The following is a 22,492-nucleotide window of genomic DNA, read 5'->3' as shown; positions in this document are numbered from 1 at the left end:
TTAATTTAATTTAAAATATAAAAATTAAATTAAACAAAATGTATAAATATAAGACTTGGTAGATATTTTGATTATTATTACATTAATGTATCAAAATATTATTTTTTTAATATCAAATATGAAATATTAAATTTTGTCATAATATACGATAAAAAATTTGAAAGCAGTTTGCACGATCTTCCTTGGTCAAACTTATTCATCTTCCATCACTCAAAAATCCACGATGAAGATGAGGATATGTAGAAAAAGATGCACTCCAATTGACCCGTAAGTACCTTCACGTCAAAAACGCGTAAAAGTAGGTCTTTTGTGATGAAGACGTACCCACGTCAATGTTGTGGAATTGAAATAGGAAAGTCAGTCAAGTCAATTTGCTTTCATTTTATTGCATTATTTATTGTCGAAATTGTTTCCTTTGCCGTCCTGCTCCTCCTCCTCCTCCTCCTCCTTCTCCTCATGGAAAATGATGGTACTATCTTCACTTCCTCTCCATCATCTTCATCTTCTTCTCAATGAAAATATGATGTTTTCTTGAGTTTTAATGGTAATTTGATTTTTTAGTATTTAATAGTTTTATTTTTTTGATACGTGTTTATATGTTTTAATTTGATTTTTTTTATACGTGTTTATATGTTTTAATTTGATATAATAAAAGCTCAAAAGCTAGGCAAAGGCCATAGCTTGGCCATACCTTCATCTCTTGCATTTCTTGCCTCATTACCTCAAATATTTCCTCCAAAGTCGTATTCCTTTAGGATCCACGGTCTCCTTTAGGGGAGGCGTGACTTGTATATTTTTTATTTTTTCCGCATGGAAAAAACAACCACGCGTAAAAGTAGATCCCACGCCAATGCTTTGGAATTGAAATGGTCGAAGAAGCAAAATTTGGGAATTCACGTGAACGCTTTTCAACTGTCAAGTCAATTTGCTTTGCATTTATTCCATTCAGCGACATGTTTTTACTTGACACTATTTGCTTTGGAATTCCAATGCCTTTGGAATTGAAATAGTGGAAGAAGCAAACTTTTGGAATTCATGTGAACGCTTTTCAACAGTCAAGTCAATTTGCTTTTCATTTTCTCTCCAGCATTATTTACTCTCCAAATTGATTCCTTTCCTATCTTGCTTCTCCTCATGGAAGATGACGGTATTGTCTTGACTTCCTCTCCATCATCATCTTCATCTTCTTCTCAATGGAAATATGATGTTTTCTTAAGCTTTAGTGGTGAAGACACCCGCAAGGGCTTCACAGACCATCTATATTCTTGTTTAATAGAGAAGGGATTGATCACTTTCAGAGATGACCCAAAGCTTGAGCAAGGCAAAAGCATCGCACCAGAGCTCCTTAAAGCAATTGGAGGATCATGGTGTTCAATCATCGTTTTTTCAAAAACGTATGCTTTTTCAAGTTGGTGTCTAGATGAACTTGTTGAGATTCTTAAACAGAAAAAAGAGAGTGGACATGAGATCTATCCTGTTTTTTATGATGTCGAGCCACGTGAGCTACGGAAACAGGAAGGGAGCGTTGAAGAAGCCTTTGCTGAACATGAAAAAAGATATAATCAAGACAAGACAAGAAGGTGGCGAGATGCTTTACTTGAAGCATCTTGTATCACTGGATGGGAGTTAAAAGATAGGTACCTCCTCCTTCCATTAACATTGTTTGACCTTTTTTTTTGACATGGTAATATAATATTTTTTGAAAATCAATTATAATATGATTATATGTTTTATTTATATCTTAACTTAATATGCTTATTATATGTTTATCTAAATAGGTTAAAAAATTATTTATTTCTTACTATTATTTTTATATTGTCAATAACAAAAGAAATGAAAATGGAGAATGTCTAACACAAGAATAATAGCATAGAGGAGAGAGATCCATTTTGACATGAGCTTACTTTAATTTTTTAGTATCTCTCGTAAGAGATTTCAGATCAGTGAAGATTTAGATAAACTATAATATCACTTTTCATGAGTTCACTTTTCCAACTCAACATGCCTATTAATTAGAGAAAAGTTTAATTTATAATTTTAAAATTTATTTTATTTTTTACTGATATGAGGTCCATAAAACGTATATTAATATCAACAATAGTTAAGTACTAATTTTATTTTTTACATTACATCTTCTTCTATGTGTTATATCTAAAAATAAATTCGTAGGAAGTTTAATTGGTTATATCAAAAATATTAAGATTAATATGGACAAAAAAGAAAAAAAATTAATTAATGTTAATTGCAAATAAACTAAATAATGTTGTGAATAATTTTTTGATATATTGATGTTAATATATATATTAATAAAAAATTTTGTCCCTGCAGCAACGTGTGTTGATAAAATTCAAATATAATATAAATCAAACAATAATTTTTGTTTTCTGATTTATGATGTTTATTTGACCTTTTGGGTTTATAGATACGAATCGGAATTCATACAAGATGTCGTTAGAGTGATATCAAAAAAGTTATGTCAAACATATCCCAGTGTTCGTAATGACTTGATTGGAATTAATTCACGTTTGGTTGAGCTGCGTGACAAAATATGCTTTAGGAAAGATGATGTTCGCATTGTAGGAATTTGTGGAATGGGTGGCATAGGTAAAACAACTCTTGCAAGAGTTGTTTATAACCAGATGTCTGGTTATTTTGAAGGTAAATGCTTTCTTGCTGATGTTCGAGAAGTTGCAATGAAATCCGGACTTCTTTCTTTACAAAAACAACTTCTTTCTTTGCTATTACCTGGACAAGATTTCCAATTTTTTAGTGTTGAGGACGGAATTGAAATTATAAGACGTAGGCTACGTCATAAAATGGTTCTCGTTGTTATTGATGATGCGGATAACATGCAACACTTCAAATGCTTGGTTGAAAAGCGTGATTGGTTTGGTTTAGGGAGCAGAATCATCATAACATCTAGAGATGAGCATCTGTTGTTGCACTCCTACGAAGTTGATGATGTATATAAGCCTACAACATTGGATGACTCCGAAGCCCTACAGCTTTTGAGTTTGAAAGCTTTCAAAAGTGATAGACCGAAAGATGATTTCATATCGCTTTCCGAAAGCGTTGTGGAATATGCTAGTGGCCTTCCATTAGCTCTTGAAGTTTTGGGCTCTTTTCTTTGTGGTAGAGGTGCAGCTCAATGGAGAAGTGCCATAGATAGACTTAAAAGTGAACCTAACAATAGAATTCTCAATTGTCTTCAAATAAGCTTTGATGGATTAACGGATACAGAGAAGAATATATTTCTAGATATTGCACATTTCTTTAAGGGGCGCGACAGAGATTTTGTAAAAAAAATACTGGATGGTTGTGGGTATTATCCAGATATTGGATTAGATGTTCTCATAGAGAGATCTCTCGTAATAGTTAAATACAACAAAATTTGGATGCATGATTTGCTACAAGAGATGGGAAGAAATATTGTTCGACAAAAGTCTCTTGATGAACCTGGCAAACGATGTAGATTGTCGGAGGACAGTGATGTATATCAAGTGCTAACACAAAACTCGGTTAGTATTTCATAAAGAGTATAATGTATTTATTTACTTATTTTACTCTTTACTTAACTTGGCAAATTATCCATTTTCTTTGTGTAAAGTCTTATGATACTCTTGATGTTTAGGGTACAGAAGCGATTGAAGGCATGGTCATCAACAACACTATAGGGTACAAATATATATCTCCTTTTATCTTTATCTTTATTAATTATAAAAACCTGAATTCCAAAAATACAAATAGTAAACCACATATTTATTTTTTATAATCTATTAAATTAACTATTTTATTCTTAATTATTGATTTTCTTATCAAATTGAGATATTCTTAATTAATGAATATAATTCTCATGCATTATATTACTTCTTATAAAATACAATATACTACGTACAAAATTAAATAAACATTTCAAATGTATTATGTAATCCTATTTTAATTTATTTTATTAAGTATAATAGTTTTATGTTACACATTTTCAACTTTCATTTATTTCTTTTCTGAAATTATATATAAAAGCAATGGTATGAAATAAAATGTTTTTTTTAACTATTTAAATAAACATATAAGCATGGATATTACATTTACCATGTAAAAATAACATAATTAGTTTTCTTTACAAGAAAATAAAAGAATTGAAATCAATTTAAACATTTACATTATAACTATTAATATTAATTAAACATTTTATCAATTAGTTTCATGGAATTAATAATTGATTGATATTTATTTTATTTAAATATCCATATATAATTCTATTAACTATATAAAAATTAAAATTTTTAAATATATTTTTATTTTATTTAATTAAGTTTTTATATTTTATATGCCACACTTTTAATTTATTTTTATTTAGTAAGAATGTTTTTTTTTTCCTTTTTTCTTTCTTTCCTCTGAATTATCTTTAACTGTCAAATGGTAGCTTATTAAGCCTACCGAGGGCTTCATAAATGGTAGCCAATTTGAGTAGTATGGAATGGATATGCCAAACATGTTTTATTTATTTAAAGAAATTATGTTAATTTTCATTTTATATAAAAGAACTGAGTTACAATATTTGTGGAGATTGTAAAGATACATAGGTAACTAAAGAAATATTCATCTATCAATTAAACCAATTCCTAAAATAAAAATTTGGAATGACTTTACCTAAAAATTTCAATGATATATTATTAGTACATTAATGCTACCAAAATACGAAAAGGAAAAACCATGAGAGCTTGATAAAGGAATCTAAATTTTGATTGAATTTGGACAAGAAATAAGAATGCGAAAGACATATATTGATTGCATTAGAAATCAATATATTTGAAGACTTAAATAATTTTTGTGGAAGATGAAACTCAAGTTCATGAGCACATACTCCAACTTTTTTGGTTGTTGGATTGCTCTAAATATGTTGTGAAGCTCATTTGTCTTTTTGCCTTTGCTTATCATTTATTAGGGTGTACAAGACTTTCACTTTGAGGGCTGATGCCTTCTTGAAGATGAGAAAACTAAGATTGCTCATGGTTCATGGTCTCCTAAAAGCTTGTGATCACATATATCTTTCTAATGAGTTACGGCTTTTTGAGTGGCTTGGATGTCCTTTAAAATCATTGCCTTGGGACTTCCAACCAGACAACCTTGTTGCGCTTCTCCTACCTAATAGTTGCATTAAACAACTATGGAACGGAGACAGAGTAAGAATTACTTTATTTGATGTTGACCTTTTAACTTAGCTTCATATAAATTACATATAATTTGAATATCATTAAAAAATAACATTCTTTTCCTTTTATTGTTTCGTCGACAGCATTTAAATAAACTGAAATTCCTTGACCTCCAAGGCTCCCGAAAGCTGATCAGGACACCAGACTTCACAACGACCGAAAATCTGGAAAGTTTGAATTTAACAGGTTGTACCAACTTAGTACATGTTCATCCATCCATCGCATTTCTACCCAAGCTTAAACTTTTGAATTTTAGAAACTGCATAAGCCTTCGGAGTCTCCCAACCAAAATTAGAATGCAATCCCTTGAAACATTTATTCTTTCAGGCTGCTCAAATCTTCGAAGGTTTCCAGAAATTACCGGGGAAATGGAATGTTTGCTGGAGCTCTATTTAGATGGGACAAGTATTAAAGAACTTACCTCTTCATTTGGACATCTCAGCAATCTCAAAGTTCTTAATCTCTCGGGTTGCTCTGAACTTGAAAATTTACCGGACTTCAGAATGATGGAAAATCTCGAAAGTTTGAATTTGGAAGGCTGCACCAGCTTAGCACATGTCCATCCATCCATCGCATTTTCGCCCAAGCTTAAACTTTTGAATTTAAGAAACTGCAAAAGCCTTAAGAGTCTCCCAACCAAAATTGGAATGGAATCTCTTGAAATATTGATTCTTTCAGGCTGTAAGAATCTTCAAAGGTTTCCAGAGATTACCGGAAAAATGGAACATTTGCTAGAGGTCCATTTAGATGGCACAAGTATGGAAGAACTTCCTTCTTCAGTTGGAAATCTCAGCAGCCTAAAGGTTCTTGATCTGTCGGGCTGCTCTGTACTTGAAGATTCACCACCATCCTTCCTACAGTGGATATATAGGAAGGGATGCGGAGTACTGCTATCAAGTTTGAATCCCATGCTTCTAAAAAAAAGTCTGAATTCCATGGCTCTGAAGTTACCTCGTTTATCAAGTTTGAGTTCTTTAAGAGAGCTGAATATAAGCGACAGGAATCTTTGTGAAGGGGCTCTTCCTAGTGCTATATGTTGCTTATCCTCATTGGTCACACTGATTCTTAAGGATAACAATTTCGTCAGCCTACCTACAAATCTTTGTCAACTTCCCAAGCTTTACCTTCTCGAACTGGGGGGTTGCAAAAAGCTTGAAACATTGCCTCAGCTTCCATCAAGTATAATCGCAGTAGGGTTAGATGGTTGTGCTTCATTGGAAATAGTTCCAAATCCAACAAAAGCTTACACTGCATCGTATACGATACATTATTATGGTGTTAACTGCTTCAAATTGGCTGCGAATGATAATGCATTAAGAATGCTAAAAGGACATCTTAAGGTACATTTCTCAAGCTCTCTTACTCTCACTTTCTAGAATTTATAATAGTAAATTAATGGATTAATTACATATTTGTTATCCCAATTATAGTAAAATTATCGATTTCGTACTTAAAATTTTAAAAGTAATAATTAAATACTCAATTTAATTTCGTTGAATATAAATGATTTGAATCTTTAATTAATAATGTTATTTAAACCGGTGATGTGACAAAAAAATAATTAACAAAAAAGTGTATACATGTGACACATCATTTTTTGTTTTTATTTTTTATTTTTAATATTAAATAAAAATTCTGAAAATTTTTAAAACCTGGAAAATGACAAATTAAGAAAAAAAAACAAAACAAGGAAAAAAAATCAGGGAGAGAGAAAAGAGGGGAATTGATCAGGGAGATAGGGAAGAAGAGGGTGGGGAGCAAATAGAGGGAAGGTGTCGATGTAGCTCGTGCTGGCTAGATTGGTACTAATTTGCCCCCTACCCTTCTCTCTCTTTCCCCCCAATTTTTTATTTTTTATTTCAAAAATAATTTGTTTTATATTTTTTTTCATATTTTAAAATTTGTTTATTTTAAATTTCAAAGATAACATTTTTAAGAAAGTTGGAATTTTTTTTAATATATTGAATTTTCCAAAAAAATTATTTTTAATTTTAAAAGTAAAATTTTGTAACAAAAACAGTTTTTTATTTTTTAAATTTTTTAATTTTAATTTTTGAAATAACAATTTTTACATAAATAAAAAAGTAAAATGATGTTTTTTTTTAGACATGTGATGCATTCTTACTCGTTGCTTTGATCACTTCATCCGTTTGAGTAACAATATCAATCAAACTGTCCAAACAGACTAATTGAACTAAAGTCTAAGCATCTAATTAAGAATTTCAAACTCCAGGCATTGAAAGTTTCAATATAATTCTATGACAAAATGTGTATTTAATCTAAAGCTAATTACCCAATAACGAGGTTTTGTTTTGCAGGCAGTTGCGAATGCAAGACAAGAATTTGACATTGTTATACCTGGAAGTGAAATCTTTGAATGGTTTAGTCACCAGAGTGAGGAATGTTCAGTAATGATACCCAATTTGCAAAATGATATTCAGTGGATGGGATTTGCCTTGTGCTGTGCTCTTGTGCCTGCCTCTAATAATGTTGCTTGGAGGCGGGAGCAAATTAGTTGTACTATTAAAATCCATTTTGAAGGTTTTACATGTAGGACACCCACTGCAGGGTATTATTTTAAAAGCAAATCAGGCCAGATCTCCGAGGACCACCTTTGGCTACGCTATTTGCATCGTGACATTTTGGACAATATTTTGAAGCACAAAAGTGGCCAATATGAGATTTTACGAAGCGGAGATTGGATACGGAGTTGTATTGGAATCGAGATTTTATTCGAAACCCTTGGCATTGGTACCAAGGTGAACAAGTGTGGGGCTCGATTAGTGTTTCCAAGTGATTTGGAGGACTTGGACCCAACAATGGAGCAGCCTAGCAAGAAAAGAAAAAGACACGATTGATGGATCAACAGGTAATCACTAAAATTGGACTTTAATTATTTCTATTTTATCTCGAAAAGTAAGATCTAGGAGCATCTCTTATAAGTTTAATTTTCATGTATATCCTTTCTTCCTTATTTTCAGGTTGAAAAGGTCATAAAATTAGGACCGAGGTGAAATCCTTTGCGGATATCGTTTTGATCCTCTTATCTTTGCCATTAGCATTTCAGCCTAGTTGTGCGCACTTTAACAGCTTTATGTGAACGTAGTATTAATTAAACCTAAGTTGTGTTGTAACGTGCATTTGAATATTTCATTTTTTGATAGTTGTTTATGTTCTTTACTTGAAAAGTCAGATTCAAATCCTATGGTGTGGTTTACAAAGTTTAAAATTGTGTATGCTAAGTGAATAAAAATGGCACTTCAATTGTGTTGCTACTCTACAATATCTAATTCTTGCCATTTTTAGTTTTGTTGCTTATATTTGGGATAAGTGACACATTTTGATTGGAATTGATAGCTTGAGGAAATTTATTAGAGACATTGTTTTTGTGTACACATTCCATGAAGCTATTGCTTTTGTAAAATTTTTTAACTACACTTATAATGTTTTGAACTGAAATGTTTTATATGTGATAATTGAATGTGGTGGTATTGGAGTGACTTGTATTTATATGTGTGTGTGTGTATGTGTGTACATGCGTGTGTGCGCTTTAATACAATCTATTTGAAATAGATCACGATAGTATCTAATCGCATATCCATACTTAACAAAATCATGATTTGAACGAGTAGAACAAAAATATTTTTAGCATTAGAGATGTGATAGTTTATGGAATCTTTAGCAAATACTTATAAGCTTTAAATAGAAAATTTACAAACTTAAACTTAAAACAAAACTCCATATGATAAGAAAATCCATATATATATATAAACACACACACACACACACACACACACATATATATATATATATATATATATATATATATATATATATATTTCGTAATGTCATAATAGGTAGAGGTGACAATTAGATGGACAATCATTTTGGATAGAAGAAAATTCAAGTCATTTTCAGGTTTGAGTCATTTTGATTTGATATTAAGATTATTTAGGTTCTTGTCATCTCGGATTTAAGTTATTGACTTTTAAAGTCAAGTCAAATTGGAAATGGATGGATCGTTTAAATTGAGTGAAATTGGCTAAATACACAAATTAGCTCCCAAACTATATCAAGAAAGTCAATTTAGATCTTATCTTTTTATTGCATTCAAATAAATCTTTAAATTTTTATTTTAAATCAAATAAGTCCTTTAGATTAACCGTTGATTAACTTCCATTAGTCAATGGTACAATCAACAATATTTTATGCCATGTCATTTTCCACGTGGCATGTTGTTGTGTCATCTTAATGACATCAATGCCATGTGGTAAATGACCTGACATAAAAAATTGTTGACTAGAAATTGAGTTTTTTCCTTGTTTATTCATCCAAATGTACAAAAATTATTGGTTAGAAATTTTAAATAGCAAAATTAAAAAAAAAAACTAATTGCTTTAATCTGATTACCATCATTTCTTAACTGATTACAATCTTCTTAATTAAAATCGTCATTCCTAACAAAAAAAAAAAACCTTCACTTTCTTCAATATTTTTTAAACCCAACGTATTTTATAGTCAAAATGTCTTCTCCTTATCTAAAATTTCTATTCCTCTTTTAAAAACCGTTCTTTAGGTAATTTTAAATTTTCAAAAACTATAAAAGACATGGAGAGAGAATCTATTATTGTTAATAAATAAAATTCAACACCATTAGATTTTCTTTACAGATTTTAAAGAAGAAAACAACATCAGATTTCCCTTATAGATTCTAGGGAAAAGAAGTGAAAGATTTGACTTTCTTTTACAAATTCTAGGAAAGAGAAGAAAAAGATTTTACTTTCTTTTATCATGGAATAACATTATGTGTCTTTGCTAGTTTCAGTATTATACATATTGTATGTTCAACTTTACTCTTTCTCTTCTCAAAATCATTTCTAGTATTATCGGATTTCTCTACACCAACTTTCAGTCGAGCAATAATGGTTTTAATCGAACTGGAAAAGTTGGATTAAGTTTTTTTTTGTTAGGAATGATGGCTTTTTTTTTTTTTTTTTGAAAGATAAGTTTTATTGTAGATAAGTTGTAATGTCATGAGGAGTCTCAAGCATGGAGACTCCTGTCAGCATAACACTACCTTGGAAAAAGCCTATTTTGTACAATTACAAAAGTAGCAGCCGCTCATAGAGCACTTCGTAGTATCTCAACATACCAAATCTCACAGACACGCAGTGTTCTGAAAACAAAAGCCCCTACACAAAAATCAAAAACTACAAAACTCAAGCAGAGTGAAAAACGAAGAAGAGCGTCTATGGCCCTGACCAATACATTTTCGATTCAAACAGAAGAAATATTCTAGTCGAAACCCCCTCGAGTCTATCAAGATAGGCAAAACAAAGGTCACACCATGAAGCCACCAATAGCAAACTTCCCTCTTACTTCTTTGATAATTTTCCCTTCTACATCCCACGAACAACCATGGACCTGACTTCTCACAATCCACCAAAGTTTCCTCCACAACGTGTTCTCGCTTTTGTCCTTCAGGTTCATTTCAACTGACCAAGATATCCCTTACACATACCAGCTACCATACACCAACACTTTACTTTTCCACTATCATGATAGTCTCTAATCATCGATTAAGTGTCATAACTCCCTCAACAGCTCACGAACCTTCATAAGAGTTGCCTCTCACAGCTTCTTTGAAGTGTATCATCCAGAATCGAATCCTCCATAAAACCATGGCACACCATCTGAAGCAACCGTGAGACTCAAACAGGCGAACCACCGTGCTTGATGGCCTAACCTTTGCCTTGGATGGCTCAAAAAGAAACAACTTGATTCTCTCAGCACACACAAAGAGCATAAGAAGCACAGATACTTGAGGAAGATGATAAGGATAAGGATAAACTCACACCTTTATACCTATCCGTTCCACCTCTCTTCTTATTAACCTTTTCCTCTTTTTTCCACTTTTTTCTTTTTTTTTACTTCATTTTTCCTTTTCTCTTTTCTCTTATTTTTTCCTTTTTTTTTTCTCTTTTTCCTTTTCCACTCTCTTTCCTTCGGTTTGGTCATGACAAATTTTCCTATCCCTTTTTCTCTTTTTTTCTTCTCTCTCCCTATCTCTCTTTTTTTTTTTTACTATTACTTTTTTCTTTTTTTCCTTCCTTTTCGTTTCATCCATCCCAAGCGTTAAGGACCAAAGATGTTAACATAGTGTTTATGAAAACTAAAACACCTACCTTACTCTTAACCTCACCCTCAGAAAACCTAAGGCCGAAAAACTAGAGAAGGAAACAATAAATCAAAAGCAAGTAAATCTCTCATGACCCCACTTTCCCCACTAATCCCTATCAACTAATCAAAAGACCATCATTTCCTTTCTAGACCTTGAAGGAACCATCCATGACAAGCAAACAAGCACAAACTCAAGAGGAAATAAATTATGCCTTATGAAACCACTTACCTGCCCCAACCAACAAACACTCCCACAATGAACTCGAACCCCACCCTCCCTCATCCACAAACCTTTGAGAAGATATGGGACCTTTTCAACTTTGCCTTAAGATATTTGTAACTTTTTCTTTTCTCTTTCTTTTTTTCGTATCTTTTTTCCTTTTATTCTTTTTCCATTTTTTCCTCTCCTCTCTCTTCCTTCCTCTTTTTTTTTTCTTTTCTTTATTATTTTTCCACTAAATTATCTTTTTTCCAAGCTCTTTTCCTTTCTTTTTCCTCTTTTTTTTTCTTTTTTTCCAAAGCTTTTATGCCATATTATTTCATGGGATCCATTACAGAAACTGAAAAACTCTCTTAGAACCTGGCACCAAGTGATAAAAGCCTCCTTACTTAAGAAATGGCTCTAAATGAAAAATCTCCTTTACTCTACCAAAGAAGCAACTAACTCCCAGCAAACCACCTTCACACATTTCGCACACTTGTTAGAAAGCAATCAACTCAGGTTGTGTTAGAAACTACACGCCTAAGCATGAGTGGGAGAAAAAGGAAGAATCACTGCTCTTCCTCCCAGTCCTTTTCCTTCTTTTCCAACCCTTTTATTCACAACAAAACAACATCTCCTCTTCCTTCATAACTCCTGATTTTGCCAACTCATCAACCATCCTATTTCCCTACTAATTTTAATAACCTTATACTCACCTATTTTTCTTTTAATCTCCTCCAGAATCAACAACTCCTTTCGTAAATTTCATGGCGCTTTTTCAAGGTTGTATAACCAACTCACTGCATTGCTTGAGTTGCTCTCCACTATTAACACATGACTCCTCACCCATTTAGAAGCTCCAAAAATCTTGAAGGCTTCTCTAATTGCTAGAACCTCTGCTGTGTTTGCATCCGCTATTCTAATAAATTTCAAGAACATCACTTTGATAGCCCCCCCTTCATCTCTAAGGACCCTTCCTATAGTTGCTTGCCCCGACATACCCCTTGTTGCACCATCTACATTAAACTTGAGGGATCCCTTCTTTGGTGGTTGCCACTTCATCTTTTCTTTCTTGTTCTCATTTCTAATTTTAGCTTTATCAATATCAAAGTTCCTAGACTGTTCTACTGTTTGATGGCATTTCTCTGGCCATCTAGCCTTTGTCCACCACGTAACTCTAGCCATTACCAAGTCTAAACATTGTTTTCCATCCCAAACCTTACCTTGGAAGACTATGTCATTTCTCATTAACCAAATAGTCCAAATAATCACAAAAACTGCTAGATTTCATATTTTTTTATCCCCATATCTATTTAGCTCTCCCCAACCAAGGAGGAAGAAATACGCCTTTGAGTGCGTTGCCCATTGTATACCCCATCTACACCCTTATCTAGTCCAGATTTTTCAACTTTCTTTGCATTCAAAGAAGAGATGATCAACTGTTTCCTCCTTTCTTGGCAAAGCATACAAAGAGCTAAATCTTCTCTCAATAACCTTATTTTCACCAATTTCGCTTTAACTGCTACCCTACCCCTGATTACCCTCTAGTAGAAAATTTCAACTTTCAATAGAGTAGCTCTGGTTTAGACCTTTTTCCAAATATCATCTGAGGTTTTTTCCTTAGATGCCATTGTTCTACAAAATGAGCTCACCAAATACTCCCCACTTGTACTCCCTTTCCAAATCACCTTATCATCATACCCACTTATCACTGGGTTCTCCATTATGACTTTCAGTAAATTTTCCCGCTGCTCTTTCTCCCACCCAAATAACATGCGTCTCAATTTAATCCTCCACTGCCATAAGCCATCAACCCAAACACCAAACTCTTTCACTTTGCCTTCTTTGTTAGTAGCTAACGCAAAAATCCTCAGGAAATCTTTTTTCAGAATCCTCCATTTTATCCATTCCTCCGTCCAAAAGTGCACGTTTTTTCCTTCTCCTATAATGTAGCCAATTCCCTCCCTCAGTGTTATGTGTTCATCACCTTCAAGCGTTATAGGCTTTGTAATGTTTCCTTAAATATAGGATTGTTTGCATGCATTTTTTCGTTCAGGAAGAAGATCACCATGATCGCCACCCTTTTTGTCAACCAAAACCCTCCTCCAAAGGTTGTCCTTCTCATTGCCAAACCTCTAGATCCACTTATTGAGTAGAGCCTTATTTTTAAGTTGAAGATCGACCCACCCTAACCCTCCAAACTCTTTATAGGTGCAAATGGAGCTCCAATCAATATAGCAGATTTTTTTAACATCTTGGGTCCCACTCTAGATAAATCTTCTTTTTATCTTTTCTAGTTCCTATCTTACCCCTATCGGCATTTGAAAAAGAGACATGTACAAGTTAGGAAGACTGGCAAGCATAGATTTGATAGGTGTTATGTCACGACCCGGAACCACCTTCGAGTTCGTGACAACCGCCTCGATGTCCTGATAGGCACTCATCTTCCGAGTACCCTATCGAGACCTCGCAAGGCTCTCGTATCAGTTTCTCACCTACCCTGTGATTTACCGTTACAAAAAATCATGTTTTAAAACAATACAGATCATTTTTTTCGTCCAAAAACAATAAAATTTTAATTTCTACCTTATAGGGGCGTTTTTGTCATTTTCCTCTAAAATTTTGAGACAGGTTAAAAATGCAATAATTAGGTGGAAACGCATATTTCATACTTAGAAATAAGTTTTGATATCTAAAACGTTCATTTAAAAGAAAATTGTTGACAACTAGTACTATTCAAAAATAGTAAATAAAATATTCTATTTTCTCATAAAATAAATTTTTATAGAAATATTCGTAAATAATTTTTTTTCGCACATGAAAGTAAAGTAAAAATTGTATGAATAGAAATACAGATAACCAAAATATAAGATTTGATCTGCAATGACACGTGGGCCCCAATTGACCAAGAGGATGTAATACTGTGAACTCTTACTTTCTATAATGCAGTTTCGAGCTTAGTTCTCGTCCTACTCGACTATTTACAAACTGTCCTGAGCTTGAAAAATATATAGGAAGAAGGGGTGAGATTTTATAATCCCAGTGAATAAACAGATACCATCTAAAGTATCTAAAGCCGAGTAAATGGAGACAATAAAATATCCCATCCCAATATGCATTTCATAACTTAGAAATTTATTCCATCCCATGAAAACAATTATAATTCAATTAAAATGATTTTCAAGGCTTATGTTTCTCATAAAATTTGGCTCATGCCAAAACTCATACTCGGTGATACCTTGCGCAGGGCATCCAACCGAGTCCGTCAAGGTTGTTAAAATTTCGTATACATGTAAAACATATCTTTAGTTTGAAAAACACAGCCATTTCTTGGCGTTAGCAGACTTCATCATCACGAGGTGGTTCGGTGTGACGTGAACTCTATCCATACCTCAGGAGATACCCTACACGCCTCTCCGACCGAGGTAAGCACATATAAACGGGGTTTCCGTGCCCCTCTCATAGGCTGATCCACGGAACCCGTCTACTGCAGCAAGTTAAACCCACCATATAATAAAATTTTAACAGCATGACAAGGCTAATATTTTACTACCCAGCCTGCAAGGGTAAAATAAAAGAATTCATACAATTCATAAAATACAGCCCAGCCAGTTATGTCAACGCAATAACAATATATCATAAGCCATCAATTTCAAATAATAAATTTACAACATGCCGGAGGTCTCCAATTACTCTATTTTCAAAATCAGTATTCGATTTGCCAGAAAATTTATAAAATCATTTTATAAAATCACAATTTCTCCTAAAACATAGCAATTTTCCATTTAAACCCATTTTTCCTAAAATCACACAATTGTATAAAACTACTCTAGATAATTAAGACGATAATAAGTTTACTCACAGTATTAGGAGTAGAAATACTCATATCCTCCGCCCTCGGGTGCAGTCTCTTACCCAAAACAATTGACTCACCATCTATCCATAATCCATGACACAAAATTCAATAAATTGTGTCAATTTATCATAAATTATTTCAGGCTCTTATCCATGCGTATGCACTAGATAGGGTTTGAAATGTTTGGACAATCGCTTAATTACGGTGTCCGACCTAACTCGCCTATACACGGTGCAAATTCCTAAAATCCCCAATTCAACTCCAATTCCATCCATTTCAATTTCAATTATCCAATTATATCCACAATACCTCAATGACTGTGAATTTGGTCCAATTTATCAGTTCGGACTATAAATTACGCTTTTACCCCTAGTAGGTAAAAATTTCAATTTATTGCACCGAAAATTCCCATTTAATTTCCAACCTCATAATTCATCGTTTTTTCACCCAATTCTCTTAAAATAAAGTCAACCTCATCCTCACATACCATTGGCTAGATTCGACCTAGAGAAATTCAGAGAGAAAATAAATATTTTTCTTATTGTTTTACTCATAAACATGTTAAACTAACATTAAACACTAACATAGCTCAAAATCAAATTTATCTAACAACTTTCTCTCTCTAAACCCATATGACCACAATTGAAATCATCCTCAAATCACATGATTCAACCATGAAAAATGATGGGAAATGCATGGGAAAGGTAAAGCACAAGACAAATTTAAGAAATGTTACCTTTTTTTCACTTGATTTTTGAATTTCCACCTATTTTCCCTTTAAATTTCTTGGCTAGGGTTTTATTTTCTCCTCTCTCTCTCTTGTTTCTTGCTTGGCCGAATGTTGAAGAAGAAGAATGGGTTATGGGCTGATTTTTTTTTTATGCCTTTTTATTAGTTTAATGAAATAATATTATTTTATTCATATTTTGAATATTTTATTAATTCATTTTTTTTTTCTACCCATCCACTTGTCCTACTTTTTCCACCATGAATTCCCTTTGACTTATCCAAGTCTTAAGTGAAATTTTCAGATTTTTTCAAAGTTTTGGTGGAGCAAATTTTTCAAAATTACACTTTTGCCCCCCAAACTTTTTAAAAATTACCTTTTTTGTCCCAAAATTTGAAAATTTGCCATAATGCATAATTTTCACTCCTCATACTCATTTCACACTCCAAATAATTAAATTTGATCAAAATCCTTTCAAAAATTAAATTTTCGATTCCGGATGGTAAAATTACCATTTTGCCCTTATACTCTAAAAATACCGAAAACTCATATTTTTCATTGCTAAATCTTCCAATTGTACTTCAATACTCATATCATACTCAAACATGTCAAATGGGGCTAAGAAAATTTTTTCTAAAATTTCCATTTTGTCCTCAAATTGCAAAATGATCATTTTACCCCTAGATAGTGAAAATTCCGGTTTGACTCCAAATTGATCCTCGAATTTTGAATTACCATTTTGAGTCATCCCTTAACTGTGAAACTCTTAATTTCACCTTAAAATTCCTATTTGAACTAGTTCGAGGCTTAATTGACTTAATGGTACCATTAGGGGCAATATCATCTTTTAACGACTCCTCGAACTTCCTAAATATGTAAACATTCTATTGAGCATGTAAATAACGTCGTAATTATTTTATAGAATAGGGTTTGACATGTTACCTTGCTTCCAATCAAGAGCATTTTGCCTTTCTATCTTGCAAGTCTAGCCTCAAATTTCTCCACCACCAATTTCCAAATTTCTTTTGAATTACTTCTAACTCCCAAAGGTAGGCTTAAGTACCTCGAGGGGAATTTCTCCACTTTGCATCTAATCCTACTCGCCCATTCAGCCACCAACCTTTCCTCCGTTCCTACTCCGATCAGACTACTTTTTTGGAAATTTATCCTCAGCCCAAAAATTAATTGGAAACTCATCAAGATCCTTTTGATGTTGTGTACTAATTCCCACTCTAGTCTACACATAATAACTGTATCATCTACAAACTGCAAGTGAGAGATGACCAATCCTTTATGTCCGACCTCAATTCCTTTACAAAATCGCAATCTCATTGCATTACTCATCAATACACTAAATGCCTCAGAAGACACAATTAAATAAAAATGGTGATAAGGGACATCCTTGTCTTAATCCCCTTTTCATCCTAAATTGTCGTGTCGGTACGCTGTTAACCAACACGGATACCCTGGCAATGGAAATACATGCTCTTATCCACCCTCTCTATCTCGCCCTAAACCCCATTTTGCTCAGAATGAAGTCAAGAAAACTCCAGCTCACTATATCATAAGCTTTTTCGAAGTCCACTTTAAAGAACACACCTCCCACTCGATCATTTCTCATTATGTCAACAACCTCGTTTGCAATGAGCGCGCAATCCACCAATTGCCTCCCAAGCACAAAAGCAAATTGCTGGTTCCCTATCACCTCTCCTATTACCCCCTTCGTTAGGAATGATGGCTTTAATTAAGAAAATGGTAATCAGTTACGAAACGAGGGTGCTCAGTTTGAAATAGTTAGGTTTTTTTTATTTTTTGTTTCAAATCCCTAAACAATAATTTTTAGACATTTGATAAGGAAAAAATCCAATTTCGAGTCAATAATTTTTTATGCCATGTCATTTGCCATGTGGCATGTTGATGTGTCATCTCGATATCAACATGCCACGTGGCAGATGATGTGGCATCAAAAGTTGCCAATTGTACCATTGACTAACGAAAGTTAGTCAGCAGTTAATGAAAGGGGTTTATTTGATCAAAAATAAAAATTTAGAAATTTATTTGAACACCATAAGAGTATAAGGCTTAAATTTAGTTTCTTGATATAGTTCAGAGGCTTATTTGAGTATTTATTCATTTTTATTAGTTATATTTAAGTTATTCAAAGTTATATATTCACCAATTTGTAACATATATACGTCTAATATTTTTTTTAATATCATATTTGAAGAGGGGAATTACTGTTGTTGTGATAGTTGCAAGCCTGTAAGAATAGATGAGCTCAAATGGTAATATGGGCTAAAATTGCAAGTGATAAAATGAAAGGGGTTGAAAATTTTTAAATTTTGAATGGAGAAAAACTCAATACAGAAAAAGATATTTATTGGATATGGGTTTCATTCATGTATAAATTCAAGTGCATTATCTTAATCTTCCTCCATAGATTTGACCTTTATTCTCTCACCCTTTTTAAATCCATTACTAGGTGAAATGAAAGAGATACATGAGCCCATCTAACTTCCCTATTAAGAACGGAAAAGAGGCTAATGATTTTCCTTTCACATGTAATGTGGTTTACAAATTTTATCAACTATTTGCATACATTGATTTTGTTTCTATTATTAGTTTAATAAGATGGAAATCAAGTGGCTTGAGTCATTTTGTGTTGGATCATTTTGAATAATAAAAGTTTTGATTATTTTGGGTTTGGATTATTATGAAATTTAAATTTTATCAATTTTAAATAATGATAATTTAGATAATTTGGATTTCAATTATTATGAATTTAGATCTTGGATGAATTGTTTGCTAGTGTTTGAATCATTTGTTGATTTTTAAAATCAAATCAAGTAAAATTTGAGCAGGTCATCTAAATTCAAATGAGTTAAATTTAATCAACTTGCATTCATAGATCATGTAAGGGTAATTGTTTTTAAAACAAATAATTACATCATGTACCAAATAATCTTTATTAATTCAAAGCAATCAAAGATAGGCAAACAAAACAGTATTTAATGAAACGGAAAAAGTAAATTCTTTCTATTATATTCAATTTTGACAATTATATATAAAATATTTCAATTCCATTTACTCTTTACTCTTTATTCTTACCAAATAAATAAATAACAACTTTAAAAATAAAAAATTCATAAACTAAAATAATAATTAACAATAAAACTAATTGGTCACCTACTTTCAAACATATTATGTTACTTTAATAAATATTATATATGGTTTACATTGTAACATTATTCATGGTAAATCACTAATAATAATCAATTAAATAAAAGTGAAAAATCAGATATATTAATCAATAACAATATCATTGATTATTTGAAAAAAGTACTACAGCATTTTGAAAAAATTCAGATTAATCTTCCAGCAAAAATTCTGCTGACTGATTAACAATGATAAACACATGAAGAACTACTATTTACACATTTAATTTTCATTTTTGGTACAAGTGAGAGCACTGGCTCAAACTTAAAATTTCTATAGGAATCACCCCAGCTTTACCATTTGATCGAATAAGCCTAAATAGCCAACTACATTTACACTATATGACTTGAATAGTGTTCACAAGATCCCCCCAATTTCCTCCTACAACTTGGGCCTCTGCTAGTACCCTTTTCTCCCGTAAGGTCGCCAACCAACCTTACTAACAAACATCTTCAAGCACTGTGTCATACCATTTAGAAAAGAAAAAGCTAAATTAAGTAAACGTTTCACACAAGAAATCATTCTTAAAGCTTACATAGTTGAATAAAATTACAATGCAACCACAACTTGATTACAAGTTGAAGTCCTATACTGTGATTTCTTTTAGGTTGAAGTCTGAATTTGATGTTTATACTATTTCAATTTAGTGATTTTAATCCCTCTATCTCTATTTTAATGAATTTAAGCTTATTAAAAGTTGATTAAAGAAAAATCGATAATGGTGTTAAACTTTCGTAGTTACTATGTTGTTAATGACATAATATGTTAATTGAACTTTTTTAACCACATGACACACATTAGTACAAAAAAAAAACTTTAAATTTTAATAAAAGCTACTAAAAGTTAATCTTTAAAATTTTTTAAAAATATTAATTGTTATTTAATCAAAATTAAATGTGATGTTTTTTAGACATATATGTGTCATGTAACCAAAAAACTAATCCACCTCACTCTGTTAGACTATCACCAAAATACCACGTCTTTTAAGTTAATGCATAAACTATGGAATTTAGATAAATAATGCGTAAACTAAATTGATTAGAACTGAGATAAAGGACTAAAACGGATGGAATTTAGGTAGAAGAACCAAATTCAAACTTCAACCTTTTTTTAATTTTCTCTTTCTCTCCATCTTTTGAAAGCAGAACAGTTTCAGATAATGCAGTTTCAAACTTTTTAGTGTAATAGATGGACTTCAAACTGTATATACATAAAACCAACACAATTTAACATGCTTCAGTGACATCCCATTAATATGTATTACGCATTTGTATTCCATGCGCCAGATGATACTGAACCCAAAACACTGAGGACCCTATGATATTCAAAATTGTTTAACTCCATCTAAATTATTGTCCTCTTACAGCTAGAACACCCTTCGAAATCATGTTTCTCTCCAAAGTCTGTAAAAATTGTTTCAAAATTGTTTAATCCTGACAGGTTTTACTTAATGAAATTCAAATGTTTCACTTTAAAAATCAATAAAGATAGGACAAACAATAATAAAAAGACGCTCAAAGTTAGACAACAATTACAAGGAGGGTGCATCAGGAGAACATACCACAAAATCCTTCAATGTTCTTTTCGCAAGAAACCTGTCCAGCTCACCATCACCATAAGGAATTTTAGCTCCACATCCTGTTTCATCCGCTGACCCAACAGCTTCTTCATCATCCAAAACTGCATTTACACCATAAGATTCCAATCTTGGTGTCTAGAATCTGTTCAAATGCATGAGTATATGAGCACAAGAAAGGTAACCTTTTTTTTAAAAAAATTCCTTGTCTAATTGAAAGGGTAAATCCCAACTAAAACTAATGCAATTAAAAACTATGTTTTTATTTGAAGAGTAAAAAATAGGATGGAAAGCTTACCCCATTCATGCTGAACATTTTCTTGTACTGCTTACCAAAAGCATTTTTTGGCTTCATGAGGGCCTATATATTCATAATTAACTGTCATATTTTCTTTATCTTCTTAAAACAGATATAAAAGTGTGAAATTATTTTGAAGTATAGATCAAAGGTAAAGACCCTTTTCACAACAATATACTAGTCCAACGCCTTACCGCAAAATACACATGAGATCAAATGAAAAACACACCTCAACAAGTTAATACTCATTTAAACCTGATAAGCTAACTAAAATAGAAAAGCCCCCAATAAATTCAGGAATCAATCCATATGCAATAAGATCATCACTTTCAACCTGTAGGTTCATAATCAAGCATGAGGTTGCATTTCTGATATAGTGAAGAAAATCCTTTTTTAAGAGAAATATACAATGAAGCCAGAATTTCCTTCCACACAAATATGAAATGGCAATGGAAAAGTATGCAGTTTCCTTAACCATCTTAAGTTTTGATTCTCAGAGATTCCAGCATTGATGATGTAACTGAAATAGTAGTGAAGCTACCGCTCTTCTTATTTGCACGGACAGGTGCCCCAAAGCCGATAGAAGAATCTTACGTTAGAGGAAATTAAACCATAGCCTAAAGCACAATTTTAACAAACAATCACCATGAGTATAAGACATTAAATGATGAAATTACTTTTCTGAAATGGTTTTCTCCAAATTGATAAATGCCCCACCACATATGAGAAGTATATCTTTTGTATCCATCTCCAAATTGATTTACTCATAGTAAATCAATTTATTTCGATTTCTTCTCTCATGGATTCTGCTTCTTTATGACCACTGTTCTGCTTTTGCTGCGACTATTCCTCTGTTTTTGATCATTGCTGGGTTGTTTTTCCTTCTCGACCCCTGTTATGTGGTGTTATTTCCAGCTGCTATGTCTTTCTTTTTCATTTTGCTTCAGCCATAACTATTGGCTTTTTTAATTTGCTCTTAGGTCCTCTCCTTGAGGAATCCTTTCCATTGTAAATTCTTATTAAGTTTTAATGAATTTACTCGATTTAACTCAGCAAAAAAAAAAAATCAAATTCATTAAATTTCAAAATAAATATCTCACCTCAAAATGTCAAGACATGATTGAATTACTAAACTACTATAACAGTAAACATTAAAACCCTTTCTTGGAACCAAATTGCACTACCCTCCCTCATTTCATTTTCTTCTTTTTCAACCAATTCATC

General features: G+C 32.3%; 1 protein-coding gene and 1 long non-coding RNA gene across 3 annotated transcripts; one reads left to right on the top strand and one right to left on the bottom strand.

Annotated features, from left to right (window-relative positions):
- Positions 1–459: 459 nt before the first annotated feature.
- On the top strand, positions 460–8,452 carry LOC18595216 (TMV resistance protein N-like). Of its 2 annotated transcripts, XM_018123372.2 has the most exons (8): positions 460–1,637; positions 2,423–3,518; positions 3,632–3,675; positions 4,946–5,183; positions 5,297–5,399; positions 5,541–6,553; positions 7,532–8,082; positions 8,195–8,452. In XM_018123372.2, exons 1-7 carry the CDS (start codon positions 1,135–1,137, stop codon positions 8,069–8,071), a joined length of 3,537 nt encoding a protein of 1,178 aa, XP_017978861.1. In that variant the 5' UTR covers positions 460–1,134; the 3' UTR covers positions 8,072–8,082; positions 8,195–8,452. The 2 variants fall into 2 exon arrangements, with proteins under 2 accessions (XP_017978861.1, XP_017978860.1); XM_018123371.2 differs by having other exon boundaries at positions 5,297–6,553.
- Positions 8,453–19,530: 11,078 nt separating this feature from the next.
- On the bottom strand, positions 19,531–21,378 carry LOC108662406 (uncharacterized). Its single transcript, XR_016027021.1, has 3 exons — positions 21,269–21,378; positions 20,956–21,115; positions 19,531–19,853 (listed from the first exon to the last, which is right to left on the bottom strand). It is a non-coding gene; the product is annotated as an uncharacterized LOC108662406 (long non-coding RNA).
- Between the last annotated feature and the right edge of the window lie 1,114 nt (positions 21,379–22,492).

Source organism: Theobroma cacao, chromosome 6 (genome assembly GCF_053813885.1).
Source record: "Theobroma cacao isolate CCN51 chromosome 6, ASM5381388v1, whole genome shotgun sequence".
Lineage (NCBI taxonomy): Eukaryota > Viridiplantae > Streptophyta > Magnoliopsida > Malvales > Malvaceae > Theobroma > Theobroma cacao.
Note: the sequence above shows the minus strand (reverse complement) of the source record. Positions and strands in the feature narration are given on the sequence as shown.

What these genes read in the sequence shown, in the direction of transcription:
- LOC18595216 (XM_018123371.2), top strand. Translation starts at nt 1,135, where the DNA reads ATGGAAGATGACGGTATTGTCTTGACTTCCTCTCCATCATCATCTTCA. An exon ending in AAGTGCTAACACAAAACTCG is followed by an intron (nt 3,519 to 3,631) that starts GTTAGTATTTCA and finishes CTTGATGTTTAG; the next exon opens with GGTACAGAAGCGATTGAAGG. An exon ending in GTCATCAACAACACTATAGG is followed by an intron (nt 3,676 to 4,945) that starts GTACAAATATAT and finishes ATCATTTATTAG; the next exon opens with GGTGTACAAGACTTTCACTT.